Genomic DNA, 21,007 nt, shown 5'->3' with positions numbered 1-21,007 from the left:
GGGAAGGAAAAGAGGAGTCTGAGGTTCTTAAAACCCTTTAAGAAAGCGTCTCTACCTAAAAATCCCAGGAAGGAATGGCAGAACGTGAGGCTCGTAAAGGTGACAGACAGTTCATTACAAAATCAGAGAAAGAAGTCTCTCAGCTGAATCCCATTTCCAGAGAAAATAATCATTGTAGTGGAGAGTGTGTAGAAGGAGGGGAAGGTATGGCGGAGTAGAGGGCAGTTTTGGAGTTTGGGACACATTTAAATAGAAGCACAACTAGTTAAGACCAGTCCCGTCTCTGATGGAGAAAGAAGTTGATCACCGTGTGCCATCCCAGTGCCTTCCTGGAAATTACCAGTGGTAGTAATTTATACAATCACTTCTTGTTTGCTTAATTACCATACATCACAACAATGATTATGCATTGTCAAATTATTGTGTTTTATTTTATTAGAAAACTGTACATAACCTTTGTAGTTAGGCGTGTTGCTCAATTACTCTCAATAGGAAACATTACTGGTGGGTAAGAGTATTGATATGCAGGTGAGACTTTGTGGTGCTCTTTAAGTCATAATATTTTCTTCGGTAATCATTTAATGAAGCAGTGTGCTAGACCCTGAGGATGTTACAGTGAAAGCCAAGGTCTTAGCTTAAACAGGCTTATGATTAGGTGGGTGAATATCAAATCACCATAATAAACTGTGCTAAGTATTCAGAGGTATAGAAAGGATACTTTGGGACACTTGGCTCAAGATGAGAGTGGTCAGGGTAGGCTTTCTAGAGGAAGTAACAGTTGAACTGTCCTGAATAATAAGTAGGAGCTGTTTGGGCACAGAAATTGGGGGAGGGCTTCCCTGGTGGCACAGTGGTTAAGAATCTGCCCGCCAATGCAGGGAACACGGTTCAAGCCCTGGTCGGGGAAGATCCCACATGCCGCGGAGCAACTAAGCCCGTGTGCCACAACTACTGAGCCTGCACTCTAGAGCCCACAAGCCACAACTACTGAGCCTGCATGCCACAACTACTGAAGCCCGTGTGCCTAGAACCTGTGCTCTGCAATGAGAGAAGCCACCACAATGAGAAGTCCGCACACCACAACGAAGAGTAGCCCCCACTCGCCGCAACTAGAGAAAGCACAGGTACAGCAACAAAGACCCAACGCAGCCAAAAAAAAAAAAAAAAAATTGGGGAAGCCGTGGGACATTACAGGTAGAAGGAACAGCACGGGCACAGGTAGAGGCGTCTTTGCCTACATGTGTTGCCAACTCAGGAAGGGACCAATAAGCATCCATGGGATGGTAAAGGAGATAAAAAACAATACATTTGATCCTGCTGACAAAGAGCACATCGTTTACTTACTGGAGATGTATTTATTCTTTTGTGCCACCAGGGTGTCCTTTAGCGAATTACCTGCCTCTTCCATTGTGCAATATGGTACGCTACTGGCTTGATAAAATTAACACCCCCTACACAAGTGAGCAATTTACTTTCTTCTCACAAAATCAGGGCTAGTAAATTGCTTTGTATTCTTTTAGCTGGTTATATAGGGGGTTTTTTTACAAGTTTTTTTTTTAACAAAAATCCAAAGAGAATTTTATGGACAGGGACTTTTCGAACAAAATGCTTAGATATTCCTACTTGTCATGAAAATGTGCTTAATTGGTGATGATGGATTTAATATTTAATAGTTTGAAAAGCTCCATTCAAACCTAAATGTCCAACAATAGGGGACTGATTGAATAAATCATGGTATATCCTCAGATACTATTTAGCCTTAAGTATGAAGTTATGGAATAATGTTATGACATAGATGCTCACCATGTTGCTGAATGTCCAAGAGTATTCTACAAATGGGTTAGTGAATAACATGGTATCACTTTTCTAAAATGTATATTAACTGGTAAGCTCCAGGCCTCAGTAGCCTGGAAGAATAAAATAGGTCCTTTTTATGTTCTCCAAATGATAATAACCCATCTTGCCCTTTCCTTCTTACCAACCTGTCAGATTCTGGTCTATCCTGTAATACCTTCCAGTTATTTCTGAGAGTCCTAAATGTGCCATATTATTCGTCTTTGGCTCACCCTTGTTGATAGATGCTACCCTTGATGAGCCTCACTGAAGGTACTGCTGAGAACCTCAGGGCCTTGACAGAGAAGCTGCCTCTATTCAGCATGAGTCTATCAGATCCCTTAATTCTGGTGTGCTGGGCTTCCCGGCACAGTGGCACAGTGGTTGAGAATCCGCCTGCCGATGCACGGGACACGGGTTCGTGCCCCGGTCCGGGAAGATCCCACATGCCGCAGAGCGGCTGGGCCTGTGAGCCATGGCCGCTGAGCCTGTGCGTCCAGAGCCTGCGCTCCGCAATGGGAGAGGCCACAACAGTGAGAGGCCTGCGTACCACAAAAAAAAAAAAAAAAAAAAAAAATTCTGGTGTGCCAGAGAGTGCTTGTTCTTTTCAGAGGTGGGGAAAAGTGGCTTCCTCCACAGAGCTGGGCTTTGTTGCAGAAGTCCACAGACCCACTTAAGAAATCCTGCAATTCCTCTAACTGCTGGTCTTCATCCTTTGTTCACAAGGGTTCAAACATGGAAGATCACAGCAGAAGTTACCGTGCTCCCCAGTCCACCTGCTTTCACTCTCTGGGTGAATGGCATCATCGTCTGCCTCCTTGTTCCAGCCAGAAACCTGAGACATTCCAGACTCCTCCCAATCCCTCACGTTGAGCCTCCAAGTTTTCTTTATCCTTTTGTCTTTCAGTCTTGGAAATCTGATAATTCTTTTTGTCTCCACTGCCTCTCCAGAGTTCAGACCTTCATTTCTCATCTGGATTATATTAATAGCCTCCTAATCATTCGTGAAGCTTCCAAGTCTTTCTCCTCTTCTGAGTTAGCTTCCACACTCCATTAGCATGGAACACATAGTCCTTTATGGTCTAGCCTTGATACAGCTCCATCCTTTTCCCTGCCACTCAGTCTCTCTATAGATACATTATTTGGTGTTTCTACTCTCTCAGACATCTGTGTCTTTTTTAAAAATTGTAATAAAATATATATAACATAAAATTTACCATTTTTTAAATGTAAAATTCAGTGGCATTAGGTACATTCACAGTATTGTGTAACCATCACCACTGTCTATTTCCAGAACTTCTTCATCGTCCCAAACAGAACAGCTGTGTCTTTTTTGCCTCACTGCATGGCACATGGGATCTTAGTTCCCCGACCAGGGATGGAACCCGTGCCCCCTGCAGTGGAAATGTGAAGTCCTAACCATCACACCGCCAGAGAATTCCCTGCACTGCTGTGTCTTTTACATGCTGCTTCCTTTAAATAGAATGCCCTGTCCCCCCACTGCCACCCCTGTTCCTCCTAAGGATCTCTCCAGACTTGAATCTAATGCCACCTTGTCTGAGAAACTTTCCACAATTCTTTAGACTTGAGTTTAGTGTATGCTTTTTTGTCTTCCCATGCCACTCTGGACATAAACCTATCATGACACATCTACGATATTATGATTGTTGGCTTATGAGGCTCTTTTCCACTAGACTTTGAGGTCTTTGAATGAAAAGTCTGACTTTGAATAAAGAGTCTTTTATCTCTGCATCCTTAGCTTCTAGCATTGTGCCTGCTGTGAATAAATGATTGGACTCAGCTTCCTATCAGCTAGGCAAATTAGCACTTGCTCACATGCTAGCATTGAATGAAAATCAGGTAGCAGGTCTAAAAGAAATTTCATAAATATAGGCTCTTTCTCCTCTCCTAATGATATTCATGGAAATTTGTTTTTGAGGGCTGCTTTGAGTATGTAATTTCTCAGGCAGTTACACATAGTCTCCTATACTTACGATTTTAATGGGTGAGTGATGGGTTGAGTTAGGAGTATACAGTAACTGGGTAAGGGGGGATGAGAATTAGGGAGAGTAAAAATATTACAAAATGCTGAAAGTATAATATGTGTGGTCTTCAATATCCAGAATAGTGAGTTTCCAAGACTGCTTTTTGTCAGGTTATGAGGTATAAAAGAAGGAAATGGATGTCTTATTTGTTTGTTCGTTTTTTGTTGTTTTTTTTTTTTGCGGTACGCAGGCCTTTCACTGTTGCGGCCTCTCCCGTTGCGGAGCACAGGCTCCGGACGCGCAGGCTCAGCGGCCATGGCTCACGGGCCCAGCTGCTCCGCGGCATGTGGGATCCTCCCGGACCGGGGCACAAACCCGCGTCCCCTGCATTGGCAGGCGGGTTCTCAACCACTGCGCCACCAGGGAAGCCCCTGGATGTCTTACTTTGGTGATATTGGATGGAAAATCAGAGAAAAGACATTGGAATGAGTCAAGGTACTAGGCAGGGTTTAAGGGCCCAGGAATTTCTTTTTTTCCATCTGTCCAATTTTTTTTTCCGAGAACAGGAAAATAGATAGGGACAATTCTTACAAGACAGAGCTGCTACTAATTCTATTTTGGCGTCCCTAACTTCTCATGGTAGTAGTTCAACGTTTCACTTCTGGTTATACCTCACCCTGATGTGAGATGCTTTGTCACAAAGAGTGGGACAGAGGTTCCATAATTCCTAGAATAAAACTTAGATATGTGGATCTATCATTCATGCACTTTTATGTCACTTCCTTTTGTCTTAAATTGAGTGGAGTAAAATGCTAAGCATACCATTTAGAATCCTGTTCAGCCAGCTGCTCAGCTAGAAAGGTCAATCTTCATCACTCCATTTACACTGAACAAACATATTTGTGGCAGCAAGAGAAGAGATCTGAATCAAGAAAAAAAAATGAAGTCCAGTAAAGTGATTCAATTGTCTAATCAAGCATCTGACTTGAACATAATTTGAAGGGTCCTTGAAGTTTCTTTTTTTTAAAGGCTTGAAATCAGAAATTTGCAATTGACACAACATGAGTCATACAGATCTGGTTGACATTCCTGCGTTTTCTTTTTCTTTCATTTCTTGAATTGTACTCTTTCATTTTCTTTCCTGTTTGGAGTCCAGTGGAAAATGGAAGTGAGAGTAATTTAAAGTGAAATTATATGGTACATTTGCATATTGTAGAACTAGTGGTATTTTGGATTTACAATTTATCATATAAATGACTTTGCAGTAGTTGTTTTTCACACAATACATTTAGAAATTTCTGTTTCAGCACATTGAAAAAGTAGTGGCTTGGTGGTGTGATTTACCTGTTTAGGACTTTTGTGTGTGTGTGTGTGGTATGTAGGCCTCTCACTGCTGTGGCCTCTCCTGCCACGGAGCACAGGCTCCGGACGCGCAGGCCCAGCGGCCATGGCCCACGGGCCCAGCCACCCAGTGGCACGCGGGATCCTCCCGGACCGGGGCATGAACCCGCGCTCCCTGCATCGGCAGTTGGACTCCCAACCACTGCGCCACCAGGGAAGCCCCTATTTAGGACTTCTTAAGTCATCATTGTTACTTAGATTCTTTTTTTCTTTTTTAGCTTTCTAACTTAAATACCGATAAAACAACCTGATTGTCGTTGTAAAATGCCTGTGTCTAAGAATTTAGCCTAATTCACCCACTAGTAATTTAGGGCCACATTGTGCATTGATGTAACTGAATGTCTTTTGCTCCCCAAATATGTCATTTAAAAAGTAACAACTCAGAAGAAGGGTGTTGAACATGGATTCTTTCTTCTAGCATGCTTAGCCAAAGCATTCAGTTTAAGGATGTTCTATATTTTCTGAACAAAGCTGATGTTGTAATTTTGTTGATTTATTTATCTAAAAGTGTATAATTTAGACGAAATGCTTTTCAAGAAAGAAAGCATGTAGGCACTGCTGCCTGCAGGGTACTATAGTGGTACTAATAATTTAAACATCTATTAGGACTTTGATATAATCAAATGATCCACAGTTATTTAAAGAGGAGTAATTCTGAAGATTTAGTCCTTAATGTGAGGGAACCTCATAGATCACAAATATAGAATATGTCTTACACTGATGGATGATTATTGAACATTTGGCCAGTGGGGAGTGCTTTGGATCCTTTAAGTGTTTGTTGACATGAACTGTGCTTTATAAATAGAGGTTGAGGATGGGGACTTCTGAAGAAAGGAGGCTTCATGAAGAGACATGGGAATGAAACGTATCTGAAGGCATTTGAATTCAGTTCAACATAAAAATAATTAATGTGTGCAAAAATTGTATGTTTAACATGATGTAGAAGATGCAATCATAATGACATTTTAAAATCTGAGAATAGAATGACAAGTTGATCTCTGTCCCATCCCTGACCTCTAGTCTCCCAGCTTGCTTTCTCAGTGGCAACTAATGTTACTAGTTTCTTGCATATCTAGAAGTGTCAGTTTAAAAGATGTTTTCCTAGTGCTTATCACAGTGCCAAAAAAAATCCCATTTTCATATTTCCAAATAGCAGGGGAAGGATGTGACTTAGCTTCAGAAGCAAGAGCCTACCTGGGGCATATAGGCATTCTTCAACTTTCATACATTGTGTGTTACTGGAAACACATATAAAAGTCAAATGTGTGAACCTCAAAGGAAAGTTTGAGTGCCAAAGCTACTACAAAATCCTGAACTTTGTGCTTACTTTTTAAAGAACAATCTTTGATGACCCATATTTACAGTTTAAAAAATTATTTGTACAAGTACTTTTTGTTTTGTTTTGTTTTTGCAATTGGGCATTTAGTTGACTGGCTTTTGTCCATTGAGACAAAACATGGTCTTTTTCAGTACACTTAAGGTTTTCATCTTTGCCTCAGTGCTTCTGCCTTTATGATACTATACTGTTTATCATTACTATCAACTCTTTTTTTCTCCTTTCCTTTGGAGAACTTTCTGCATATTTCATTATACTCCTTACTGAATCTAGACAATGGTCACTGTAAAAAAGTGGGGGAGGGATTAAATTAGTGAATTTTAAAAATTTAACCTTTTGAGACCATAGAATGTTATTATGGATGCAGGTTTAGGGATATTTTTAAATTGAGAAGATAATTCTAGGTCAGAGTTTCCCAAACATGTTGACCATGGAACATTTTAAAATGTAAAAATGAAATATATGAGATGTATAATTAATGCATGGATTGACATATAGCAAAACTATTTTACAGAGGAGTTAGTTATTGCAAGAAATGATCAGAATTTGAATCTTTTGCTGTTTTCTTTGTTATAAATATATAGTGTTAATCCACAAGCAAAAAATTTAATTAAGAACAAAAAGAATTTAAAAATTGCAAGATTAAAATATTTTATAGTTTTTTTGGTTTTGAAATGCAACCTAAAAACCACATTAAAAATGAAAACAGTATTTTTGTATTTTATACATATCCACTGTTTACTCTTAGGCACCGTGTTGCTGAGTCTGATCTGCATAGCAGATGTAGCATCAAACCTATTCATTAATTTTGTTGGGAGTGTTTTCTTTTTCTAAATTTATTTTCTTTTATTTTTTGTGGGAATCTTAGTTGCAGCACACGGGGTCTTCATCGAGACCTGCGGGCTTCTCTCTAGTTGTGGTGCATGGGAGTTCTTCTCTCTAGTTGTGGCGCGCGGGCTCCAGGGAGCGTGGGCTCTGTAGTTTGTGACATGCAGGCTCTCTCATTGAGGCATGCGACTTCAGTAGTTGTGGCACGCAGGCTTAGTTGTCCCGTGGCAGGTGGGATCTTAGTTCCCCACCCAGGGATCGAACCCGTGTCCCCTGCATTGGAAGGCGGATTCTTTACCGCTGGACCACCAGGGAAATGCCGAGAGTGTTTTCTTACAGCATGAGCCCATGTAAGAAAAGATTTTTATAACAAAGGGGAGAACATGAACTGCAGGTTTACAATCATCTACTGCTCTTGAAGTATGCAGCTCTGAAAATCATAAATTGTTTCATGTTGGACAGCTCACCTTCCAATTTTTTAGAAACCAAGTACTATGATTATTATTTTCACGTTGAAGGGGTCTGGCTTTTTGCTTGCTTGGATCATCATGTATGGATTATGAACTAGCCATAGGTCTATGGGGAATAACTAAGAGTGGTATAAATATTCAGTGTAAGAAATAAAATATCACAAATATATGCTGAAACAAAATGACAGGATTCACAACATAGACCAGCATTTATTTAATTGGCAATACATGTTCTGTGTAACTGTTTGTTGGAAAATACTCTGGGTAAATGACAGGTCAGACTTTCTTGGCATTGTCAGATATTTTGCTATTGTGTACCATTTCTTTTTTACCCTCATTTTTTAAAAATAAACTTTTAAAAAAATTTTTTTAAAATTTATTTTATTTTATTTTTTTGTGGGCCTCTCACTGTTGTGGCCTCTCCCGTTGCGGAGCACAGGCTCCGGACGCGCAGGCTCAGCGGCCATGGCTCACGGGCCCAGCCGCTCCGCGGCATGTGGGGTCTTCCCGGACCGGGGCACGAACCCGTGTCCCCTGCATCGGCAGGCGGATTCTCAACCACTGCGCCACCAGGGAAGCCCTAAAAATAAACTTTTAAACCAAAGTACAGTATTTTTTATACATATATATTTATATAGGAAAATACAAATAATAAATGTATAACTAGATGAGTTATCACAAAGTAAACATACCCATGTAACTAGCACCCGGATCAAGAAATAAAATATTACCAATACCCTGAGAAGCCTTCCTCATGAGTCATCCTTCTCCCCCATTACTGCCTTTTTTTCCTATCAAAAGGTAATCACTATCATAATTTCTAATAACATGTCACTTTTGCCCATTTTAAATTATTTTGTGTTATTATTATGTGTTCTTTTGTATCTGTTTTTATCCTCAATGTAATATTAGTCCAATTTATCTATGTTGTATATGTCCGTAATTTAATTACTGTGTTGTATTGCAGTGTATAAATATACCATAGTTTTCTATGGACTTTTGGGATATTCTCTTTTTAGAACTATTACAAATAATCCTGCTATGAGTATTCTTATACATGTTTTTTGGTGTGTGTACACGGTATATATATATCTAGGAGTAGAATTGCTAGGTCATACAGTATATTTATATTCAACTTTAATAGATCCTACCAAAGCCTTCCTATGTGGCTTTACAACTTAAGTTCTTTTCAGTGGTGTATGTCTGCTACACTGCATTCTCACCAACACATGTTATTCCATCTTTTGTTTTAGTTTTGGTAGGTCTGTGGTGGTGTCTCATGTTCATGTTAATTTTATATTTCTCTGATACCTAATAAAATTGGGCATCTTTTCATATGTTTATGGATGTCTTTTTAGTGAAGAATCTGTTCAAATACCTATTTTTCTTTTTACATATAGCTTTACTGAGGCATAATTCACATACTACACTATTCACACATTTAAAGTGTACAATTCAGTGGCTTTTAGTATATTCACAGAGTTGTATATCCATCACCACATCAATTTTATAATGTTTTCATTGTGTGAAAAAGAATTGCTCTCCTTAGCTGTCACCACCCAACCCCTCCTCTCAGAACTCTCCTCCCTGACCCACTGGGCCCGTGGCAACCACTAATCTACTTTCTGCCTATAGATTTGCCTATTCTGGACATTTCATCTAAATGGAATCATACAATATGAAGTCCTTTGTGACTGGCTTCTTTCACTTAACATAATGATTTCAAGGTTCATCCATATTTGAGCATGTATCCAGTACTTCATACATTTTTATTCCTGAATAATATTCTGTTGTATGGATATGCTACATTTTATTTGCACTTTCATCGGAAGATAGGCATTTTGGTTGTTTCTACTTTATGGCATAATTATGAGTAATGCTGCCATGAACATTTGTGCATAAGTTTTTGTGTGCTAGCATATGTTTTTATTTCTCTTGGGTTGTGCATTATTTCTTAACGATTTGTGTATGACAATAACTGTGTAAAGGTGTTTACCATTTAGCCTATATATATATTTAAAATAAATTTAAAAATAAACATTGCTAACATCTATTATGTTGAACACACATTTTTGTGGAATACCATTGTTCCAAGGAGCACGGTTTGACAAAGATTTCTAAGTGGTCGTGCTCTTCAGTATGATGGGATGTGAGGACAACAAGGGTGTGAGCCAGGAATCAGAGAGTAGTAAGTACCAAGTATTGGATTCTCATTTCACAGAAGATATTTTAGTATGGATTTCATTGTTGAAGGAACTGTAGTCAATACTGTGTGTTATTATCTTCTCTTGGAATGGGATAGAGGGTAAATAAGGATTTTATAGAGTCCAGAAGATCTAAGAAACAGCCTTTTAAAACAATTAGGAAGGAGCTGTGTGATTTCTAGAATTTTTCTGTGAGGTATTTAGGACTTTTCATCTTTCAGAGTTGTCATAAATTTATAGAATTTGCTTCATACAGGCCCTTTCTATACTGCATCAGAGTATGAATTATCAGAATTTCAATGTCAAATAGAAAAGACATTATATAGTGATTGCAATAAAGGCTTTATCCATAAAGTGTTGCCTGTTTTGCAATGAAAACAGTTCACTAAAACTTAATTAGCAGTATATACCAAGCAATTTTCACTCAGAAGCATTTTATAAATCTGCTCTGATTATAAATCATAAATACTGTTTTACACTATTGAGTATGACTAAAATCCAAATTAATCTCAAAGAAAAAGCTTTGGTTCCCTAAGTAACCAAACATGTAAGCAGATAAAGAAGTAACATGGTGATTAGGGAAAACTAAAAACTTGTGTACTATATTGGTTGGTCTGTTCTTAACACCTGTTTTCTAAGTCATGTTAAGACAAAGTTATTTCAAGGTAAGTTCACATCATAGTGAAAGTTCAATTGCATTCTCATTGTGCAAAATCATAATGTATTAATTTTTTACACAGTAATAGAGCATTAAATTTTAAGTTGCCGTTTCCGTATGGTAAACTTCTTTAGTATGATGTATTTTTTTTCTAATAAAGATGATTAAAATGAAAGACAAGGAGCCAATTATATTTTATTAGTGGCCAAATGTGTTCACTAAATTTCATGTGTTAAATATTGAACTTTCTCATTCAGTTTGGCAGAATTATCCTTGGTAACCATGTGTCCCTGTGGCTTATTTTAAACATAATTGGACCGCTGGTGTGTGATCAGAACTGTAACTGTGAGTAACATGCTGACAAATCCCAGACTCTCAGTAGTGACTTTTAGGGTTGGGTTTCTTAGAACTGGAGTCCTGTTCAGATAAGTTTTACACTGAAATGGATTTCACTCCCCAATTTTTTATTTTGTAGTGTATGTTTCATCTATGTTTCCACTTACCTTTCCTGCCAAACCTTATTCTAAACTCGTACCAGCCATTAAGCCCTGGTAGATTTAGTGATATAAGAATACCACATTTATGAAACTCTTGTTCTAGCAAATGCAATAGTGAAAAGTAATATACTAATTGAAACAGCGATTTTAAAGAGATGCTGGATTTTACAGAGTTAAGTGTTAATGGGCACACAAGGTGATGGTGCCATAACGGATGATCATTTCTCATTCCCACTTTAGCCTATGGTGAGTAGTTGGTGCGCTCAGTTCTGTACAGCTTTGCTATCTGCCAGCTCTCTGATGGCCTGGAGCATTAGGACCGCAGGACAGATGTTTGCAGGAGGCCTTTATGGCTAGGTCTATGAACCAGAATCAGTAGTGAAGCAGCAAAAACAGAGAAGTAAACTGCTGTAGTTTATATATCTTTATGGGAGTCTACTCCAGACATTTTTATTGTAAATCTTAGTAAACTGAAAAGAGTAATAAGAGTTTTCTGCCTCCAGAACAACTTATCGGGATAAATTCATCAGTCTGTGATGGTGTGACTCTCGTCAGGTTTCAACCAGAACTCTTTTTCTCTCTTGCTTTCCAACAAAGATCAGCTTTCTTTGCAGCCTGCCACAGTAAGGGAACAAGCATGGGCTTCCTCAGTCTTCTCACAGTTTGGAAGGCTTGGATGTCTTATGAACTTGACTCACTCTGTTGCAAGTTCCCCCTTCTAAACGGATTTTGTTTGGAGAAAATGAATGGAATGTCTTAAATATAACAGTGGAATATTTATGAATTAGGCAAGCATTCAAATGTCAGTTGCTGGGGACTTCCCTGGTGGCACAGTGGTTGAGAATCCCCCTGCCAACGTAGGGTACACGGGTTCAAGCCCTGGTCCGGGAAGATCCCACATGCCGCGGAACAACTAAGCCCAATGCACCACAACTACCGAGCCTGCTCTCTAGAGCCCACGAGCCACAACTACTGAAGCCTGCATGCCTAGAGTCCATGCTCCACAACAAGAGAAACCACTACAATGAGAAGCCCATGCACCACAACGAAGAGTAGCCCCCACTCACCGCAGCTAGAGAAAGCTCGCGTGGAGCAACAAAGACCCAACGCAGCCAACAAAAAGGAAAAAAAAGTCAGTTACTTATGGGAAAATGTGTTTGAAATAGATTTGTGCTAAATGGTGGTTATGTTTTCAATCTAGTCTACAGAAACCATTTAGCTCAGGTTGTACCTGTGAAGAGAAGTTGTTATCATCTAGGGTCCTTTAGGGTGCCTGAACCACCAAGTCCTCTGGGCCCAAGACACTTGATAACTTAAAGCTTTGCATCACATGAAGTCCCATGAGTGAAGTAGTGGAGACTCCTAAGTGCATTCCTTCCTCTGCTCACTGATTCATTGCCAGGCCTTTCTGTCTCCTGTGTCTCAGCCCTGCCCATGTCTATTGGACAAGAGGCAGTGAGCAGTCAGCCCAAAGGCTGATAGAATCAGAGGCTGAGTGGGCCTTGTTTATTTACAGGTTCCTTTTCCCAGAGGGGTTTTACTTAAAAAAAAATTTATAGAAACAACATCTACTCTATAGATATCCTCAACTTACAAAGCTCCTGTTTTAAGCAGAAGCTATGTTTTTTGGGTTTTTTGGTTTTGTTTTGCCTTTTTTTTTTTTTTAAGGGAAACAAAGAGAAGAGAAGCCCTGCAATGACGTGTGAAGAACACTGGCCTGGGAATCAGTACAGTCAGTTCTTAATTCTGACTTTGTGCTCCACATTTGGAGCTTGTGTCAACCCCTAACCTCTGTTTGTGCGTGTATAAGAGGCAGAGATGTGAAGGGACAATCTAAGGACTCTTCCAGTTCCCAAATACTATGACCATAGGGCCCAATGTGTTCTACACCTTCCTAGAGTTGTAAGGCTTTTGTGAAATGTCATTGCAGTGTCTGATGATGGCCAGTGAAGCTTGAGGAGGATGAAAAAGAATGAGTCCTACTTAGAAGAGTGAGACCTTAGAAAACTGTGATAGTGGAGCCTCATGGCCTGGTTCTGGCTCCAGTTTCACTATGAAGTAATCATGAGACTTCAGGCTGTTGAACTCTTTGGGTCTGTTTTTTCCTCTTTAATGTTTAAAGTTTAGGTGGTTGCATTAGGTGGCTTCTAGATTATCCTTCAGCTCTCAGATTCTACTGATATCTCCAAGGAAATAGGTATTGAATGGTAATCCTAACATCTAAGTGATTCAGTCTTCTTTGCAAGGCTCCTGGTGTAAGGAAATCACTGCACAGAAGCAGACAAAATACAAAATTATGAACACATACTGTACTAGACACTAATAGGCTCTGGGAGACTTTCATAGTCACACATAGTAGTTGGCTATAGGGTTTAGGTTTAGGAGTTATGTGTTTCCATTTCTCATTTACAATCAAGAAAAAGAGCTTCATGCAAAGATAATACTGTCTATTATCCAGTATTGCACCGGACCCCTCTCATGTTGTTTGTTGGGAAATATCATGTTTCTTTGGTCTCCAGAATTAGTTTTTACAGTTAATAATTCTCTAATAATATCTTGCTTATTAATGGAACCCTTGGAAAGGTGCTTTAAGTGGCAAAATGTTTATTCTATCTCATGGTTCTGTTTACACAGTATCTTTATAGACAGCTGATTTCGCAGTCCCAGAGTGAACAGTCTGTATTTGTGAGACACTAAGAAAGCTAGATGGAAGTAAATCTTGTAAGTGCTCATGTGTGAATTCAACATGAAGATCAAATGAGAAGTGTTTCAAAGTTGGCCGTGTGAGGATGGCAGAGTATTTTTGAATCTCCAGTTTGAGTGTTTGGGGTGTACTGTGCATGCTACTTTCTTTGTGGTCAGGCAGGACACCTCCTGTTATCTTGGAGCTGAGTTTTATAACTCTTTCTGGATTTGGAACACATTGTTTACCCTCCACTTAGGAAGAAGTACAGAATTTGTCCACTTGTATTCCAGTACACGTCCTAATTTAAATAATCAAAGTAATTCTTATTCAGTTAACCTTTTATATTTATCACACTGCCCATACTCTTTTCCTTTCCCTAAGGGCTCCGTTTCTTAGAGTTATCATTACGAGAATGATAGATTTTAAAGAAAATTTCTGGCCTACACATTGTGGAGATGTATATACATATTTTCATAATTGCAAGTCCCCAATAGAGATTATAGTAATTATGTTATAACTGTGTGGAGTCCTCATAATTTGGTCTTTTGTAATTTATGCTAATTTCTAATGAATATACTTATAAAATTCTTAATAAATTGTTGTGAGCATCTAAGAGAAGAAGCACAAGTTATTTGATGCTACCATGGATTCACCAAAACCAAGTTATGTCAGACTCATCTCACTTCTTCTTGGAAAGGTTTAGTAGACTGACTTATCATGGAAATGCAGAAAGCAAAGTTTAGCTAAAACTCATTAGGACATTTACCCACATGTCATAATATTTTTGAAGGCCAGATGGAAGAATATGGACTAACTGCTAATATAATTAGGTAAATTAGTATTAATTAATCAATGGAAGAAATTTTCTGTTATCATACCTCTCGGGTTCTCTGTTTAGAAGTTCTTGATCAACATTTTTATCAATTCTTCAGATGAAGCCTTCTATCAAAGGCATGCTTATTGATTTTGTGAGTGACATAGTGTGGGAAGGGATATTGAATATATATGATGACATAGGAAGATATGGAAGCGGTCCCCAAGGATAAAGACAACTGGCTTAATTTAATGATAGTATTAAATAGATTTAAGAATAAGACCCTGCACATGGAGGAAACAAAAAAACCCTATACAAATGAGCCCAGGATGTGAGAAACTTGCTTAAGTGTAGCAGGCATGAAAATGACTTAGAGGTTTAATAGGTGGTGCATACAGTGTTCGTCAGTCCTATATTGTAGTGACCAAGTAAAGCTAATGTGGGCCTAGGTAGACTGTATTACCAGCAGTCTAATAACAGGACTGGGAAAGTGATGCTCCCACTCTACAGCTTCCAAATTACAAGGAGAATTCAGTTTGAGTGCCCTTGAAGAGAACAATTAGGATTTCTTAGAGCCTAGAAACTGAATCAAGAAAGAAAGTCAAAGGAACCACAGTGTTATAATTCCTTTGGAAACTTCTACAGTTTTGCTTTCACATTTAGGGTTTTTTCTTTTTCTTCTCCCATCAATTTTACTTGGCTGTATGGTGGGTATCTAATTTGCCATGTACATAGCCAAGTATCCCACCAACTTTTACTGAATATTCTATTTCCCTGCTCAGTTTGGAGTGTTACCAGTGTCCAATATCCAGTTTCTGTATGTGCACTTGACTGTCTTTCCATTGGTTTGTTTGTCTATCCTTGGGCCAGTATCTCATGATTTTAATTATTTTACCATTTTCTTCAAAATTACCTTGGCTATTCTCGGCTTTTTATTTTTCTTTGTGAATTTTAAATATTTATTTATTCATTTGGTTGAGCCAGGTCTTAGTTGTGGCAGGTGAGCTTAGTTGCGGCAGGAGGGTTCCTTAGTTGTGGCAGGAGGATTCCTTAGTTGCGGCTTGTGAGCTCCTTAATTGTGGCATGCAAACTCTTAGTTGTGACATGCATGTGGGATCTGGGATCTAGTTCCCTGACCAAGGATTGAACCCAGGCCCCGTGCGTTGAGAGCAAGGAGCCTTATCCGCTGCGCCACCAGGGAAGTCCCTTCTATATGAATTTTAGAATGAGCTTGGTGAGTTCTATAAAAATTCCTTATTGAATTTTTACTGGAATTGTGTTGATTTTTTAAAATGGAGTAGTTTGAGGAAAATTGATATCATTATTCCCTCAAGTATTCCTGTTTATGAACATGATATATTTCTATCTTTAGCTCCTCTTTGAGTTTTTAATACAGTTTTATACTTTTCTCTAACAGATTCTTACACATAATTTGTTGAATTTATTTCTAGTTGCCTTGTAGTGTTTTTTGCTTATACCTGATTTCTTTTTTTAAATGACATTTTGAATTGGTTACTACTGGTACCTAAGAACAGTATCAATTTTTATAAGTTGATCTTATATCCAGCAACTTTGCTGAAGTCTCTTTATTAATTCTGATTGTAGATTCCCTTGGATTTTTTATGAGAGTAATGATAACATGCAAATAATGACAGTTTTGATACTTCCTTTTAAGTTCTTTTATCTTTATTTTTTTCTTACTTCATTATACTCTCTGGGACCTCCAAAACAATGTTGACTAGAAGTGGTGATGGTGGATATCATCATTCTATTCTTGACTATCCCTCTTTACCACTTTAGTTGCATTTTTACAATGTTTGATATATGTTGCTTTCATTATTGTTCGGTTCTAGTATTTCATAATTTCTATTTTGATTTCATACCTATGAGTTATTTTTGAGTACATTTTAAAATTTCTAAACATATGATTGTTCTCTATTTACTTTTTTTTTTTTTTTTTTTTGCATTATGCGGGCCTCTCACTGCTGTGGCCTCTCCCGTTGCGGAGCACAGGCTCCGGATGCGCAGGCTCAGCAACCATGGCTCATGGGCCTAGCCACTCCACGGCATGTGGGATCTTCCTGGACCCGGGCACGAACCCGTGTCCCCTGCATCGGCAGGCGGACTCTCAACCACCGCACCACCAGGGAAGCCCTCTATTTACTTTTTATTGTAGATTTCTGATTATCTGTATTGTGCTTGAGGAATGTGATTTGTGTGGGATTTATTCTTAGAAATCAGTTGATGCTACCTTTGAGACCTAATATGTAGTCAATATTTTAAATGTCTTATGTGTGCTTAAAACCAATGTTTATTCTTTTTCTGTTTGGTATTGGGGTTTTTTTGGTGTGTGTGAGTGTGTATGTATAACATCAAACTTAGTGTTGTGTTAGATTTGCTATATCCTTAGGGAATTTTTGTCTGCTTGATTTGTCAGTTTCTGATAGCAGAAGGTTAAAATCTCTTACCACAATTGTAGTTTTGTTACTTTCTCCTTGTTAATTGCATATGTTTTTGTTTCCTATACATTTGAGAGCCTATATTATTAATTGTATAAGTTCATTATATCTTCTTTGTAGAGTGTTCTTTTATCATTATATAATGTCTTTTTTGTTCTTATTTTTGTTTTATGTCTTAAGTTCTATTTTGTCTGTTAATATTGCTTTGCCAGCTTTCCTTTGTTTAATATTTACCCGATAAATTTTTTCACCATCTATTTTCAAATTTTCTGGATCATTTTGCTTTAGATGTGTCATTAATTGGATTTGTTAACTAGTCTGATAGACTGTCTTTTAATAGATGAGTGTGTCTGTGTTTGTGTGTGTGTAGAGAGAGAGAGAATTGAACTTGTTTTTGCCATTTTTACTTTCTCTTTATTTTCTTTTATATTACTCTTGTAATTTAGATTGATAAAATTGTCAGTATCATATTTTTTTGGTTCCTCCACTGATTTTAGAAGCCATAGATGGCATTTCTGTTCTTATAATGGTTGTTCCTAAGTTTTGTTTTGTTTTTTTTTTTTTTTTTGGTGGTATGCGGGCCTCTCACTGCTGTGGCCTCTCCCGTTGCGGAGCACAGGCTCCGGACGCGCAGGCTCAGCGGCCACGGCTCACGGGCTTAGTTGCTCCGCGGCATGTGGGATCTTCCCGGACCAGGGCACGAACCCGTGTCCCCTGCATCGGCAGGCGGATTCTCAACCACTGCGCCACCAGGGAAGCCCCTGTTCCTAAGTTTTTAATATTCACACAACTATAGAATTTTATATCAGTTGGTATACTTGAACATCCCCTTCTTCTTTTCTAGCTCCACTTGTAAAAACTGCTTTATTAAGATATAATTTGCATACCTTACAATTCATACATTTAAATGCACAATTCAGTGTTTTTTAGTTTGCTCATAGGGTTATGCAACCATCTCCACAATCTAATTTTATAACATTTCTGTCCCCCTTAAAAGAAATTCTGTACCCTTAAACAGTGTCTGGCCTACTCCCCATTCCCTCTCCTGTCCTCCCCATACAGGCAACCACTAACTTACTTTCTCTTTAGATTTGCCTATTAATATTTCATATAGATGGAATTATATAATATGTGGTTTTGTTTGTTACTGGCTTCTTTCCACTTAGCATAATGTTTTCAAAGGTTCATTCATGTTACCACTTTTCTTTTAATCATGAAAAATTAGTTATTTTATTTATAGTCTATAATTAGGTACATTTGATAATACATATTCTTCTCTTTCTTTCTTTATGTTTGTCTGCGTCGGGTCTTAGTTGCAGCATGCGATATCTTTTGTTGCTGTGCGTGGGCTTCTCTCTAGTTGTGGCGTGCGAGTTTTCTCTCTCTAGTTGTGGCACACGGGCTCCAGAGTGCATGGGCTCTGTAGTTTGCGGCACACAGGCTCTCTTGTTGAGGCACGCGAGCTCAGTAGTTGTGGCGCGTGGACTTAGTTGCCCTGCGGCATGTGGGATCTTAGTTCCCTGACCAGGGATCGAACCTGTGTCCCCTGCATTGGAAGGCAGATTCTTTACCACTAGACCATTAGGGAAGTCCCAGTAATACATTTTATCAGTTTGTGGGAGCATCAGTATTTCTTGATTCCTTTTTTAAGCTCTTCTTTCTGAAGTTCATCCTAAAATATATCAGTTGCTTACTGAGAATCTGTTAGTGGAAAACTCAGTCTTTGTAGGTCTTAAAATGTCTTTATTTTGTCCTCATTCTTATGAAGCTTAACTGGGCATTGAATTCTGGCTTGACAGTTCTTTTCTCTTAACACTGAACATATTGAACAATCTAATTCCATTACCTTCAAGGCATCTATTATTGTTGATAAAGTATCTGCTGTCAGTCTAATTGTTATTTTTGGGGGTAGGTAATATTTTTTATGGCACCTTGATGTTCTGCAGTTTCACAATTATATGTCTTGATGTGGATATATTTGTATTTATCCTGATTAGTACTGAGACTGCACTTTGAATGTCTGTGTTTTATGGCTATTTTTTCCTTTATCTCTTTGAGGATCCTAAACACATTTATTTTAAGGTCATTTCAGATTGTTCTGTTATTTTCATTTTGTCTTGAGTGAATTGATTTCTCAGTAGTTGATTTTTTTGGTAATTGTGGTATCAATTTTCTTCATGTATTTTGGAATTTTGGTTTGAGAGCTTAACTTGAGTGAGAATTATTACCTATCTCACCTTACCCAGTCTTGCCTAACAGTTTTGTGGTTGCCTCCATCTCGTTCCACTAGGTAACTCAGGATTCCTGATCTTCATAATAGTCATGATAATGTACATCCAGCCATTGAGCTAGCAAGTGGCTGGCTTGGATCCTGCCTCTTTTGGTGTACAGTTTCACATAAATTGATTTTTTCAGTCTCATTTCTGGAGTTCTGCCCACTCCCTGATTTTAAGCAATGAGCCTGGCTCCAGTTCCATGCCTTAAGTGAGGCACTTTTAATTCTCATTAACCTACAGAAGCTGAATTCCTGGCCCTCTTTGCTTGATTCCAGACCTGGAGCTCATTAGGCCTCACTCATTGCTTTATGTTTCTGTTCCATTTGTAGTCCCTGGAAATATTTGTTTTAACTAATGTATTACAATAGAATTAATATGATTTACTGTCATCTCCCTGGGTATGGCTTTGGCATTCATGGTAGGTGGAATAACTGAGTAGCTGTTTGAACCTCCTTCTAGTATGCCTTCCTTTACCCACAGAGACTGAAAAGTAAAAATTACCACATAGGTTTCCTTACATCTAGGGTTCCTGATGTGATTCAGATTGTACTAATCATATTCACTTCTATGAGACTTGAATTCAGAGCTGAGTTAAGTGTAGTATATAGTATAGGGGTAGGGTATAGTACACGTGGCATCACTTTTGCTGGAGCAGATCCAGTGGCTTCAATTTTGTGGCTATTTTTGGTCCCCAAGTTGCAGCCCTTATTTTGTTAGAGCCAACATTTCTGGCAGCAACTTCCTGATCTCTAACTGAAGCTAAGGCATTGTGTTCTTAGAGCCAACAATAACACTGGTGGCTGCCTAATTCCTGGACTGTGGCTAAGGAGGTGTAATCTGGGCCAGCACTTGGCACAGAAGCACCCTGCTTCCTTAACTTTCTGATGGTGGCAGAGGTGGCAGGCAATTCCCTTGGCAAGCCAGTTCTGTGTGGATTCTGAGACTTGTTCCTTAAGGTTTAGTATAGAGGCTATTTATTCTTCCAACCCTCCCAATTATTGTGTTAGCATCTAAGTATTAAATCTGATTCTGCTTAAAATACTAGAAGATTTTCATACCTGCAACTGAACCCTAACACAGCAGCTAGGATTTTACATTTTTTACTTTTTATTTTTTGTGTATTGCTGGTATATGAGTAGTGCAGTAATGTGGGGGTTGGGGGGGGAGTAGGGAGCAGTGTGGCCTCAAAGTATGAACTTACACAACTGTCTTATTCAGATTTTCTGTCTCTAATATTGTTTTTCAATTTCAAGCACTTTCTTTTAGGTCCTCAACATGTAAAACTCTTTTGATTTGTATAGTTGTCTGCACCATAATATTAAGAAACTGAAATAAAATGGTATTTGTTACCCCTAAGGAGAAAGAAGACAGTATGTATTCAAGATTCCAATACAGTCTGATTGGCCTAAGGAAACTTAGAAGATGTAACACATTTTTCTACCACTGGAAGGTAATGAAAGGTTATGCTCTTTGAAGACTATGATGAGTTAATATGACCAAAAAGTTAGAAAACACCATATAGGAATAACTAAATCTTACTCTCCCTGTTTTCTTTCTACT

At 38.5% G+C, this 21,007-nt stretch overlaps 1 protein-coding gene across 10 annotated transcripts in view; it reads left to right on the top strand.

The window, feature by feature from the left end:
- Positions 1–21,007, top strand: part of FRMD5 (FERM domain containing 5) — a 362,059-nt gene that overhangs the window by 46,938 nt on the left and 294,114 nt on the right. For 4 of the 10 annotated variants that reach the window (XM_067029162.1, XM_067029163.1, XM_067029158.1 and 1 more), the window contains exon 1: positions 19,400–20,897. The exons of the other annotated variants lie outside the window; for them this stretch is intronic. In XM_067029162.1, coding sequence (XP_066885263.1) covers positions 20,784–20,897 — 114 coding nt within the window. In that variant the 5' untranslated portion in view covers positions 19,400–20,783. Of the gene's footprint in view, positions 1–19,399; positions 20,898–21,007 lie in introns of those variants that run through there. 10 annotated transcript variants of the gene reach the window in all.

This window comes from Kogia breviceps, chromosome 3 (genome assembly GCF_026419965.1).
Source record: "Kogia breviceps isolate mKogBre1 chromosome 3, mKogBre1 haplotype 1, whole genome shotgun sequence".
Taxonomy (NCBI): domain Eukaryota; kingdom Metazoa; phylum Chordata; class Mammalia; order Artiodactyla; family Physeteridae; genus Kogia; species Kogia breviceps.
This window is presented reverse-complemented; position numbering and strand designations above follow the sequence as displayed.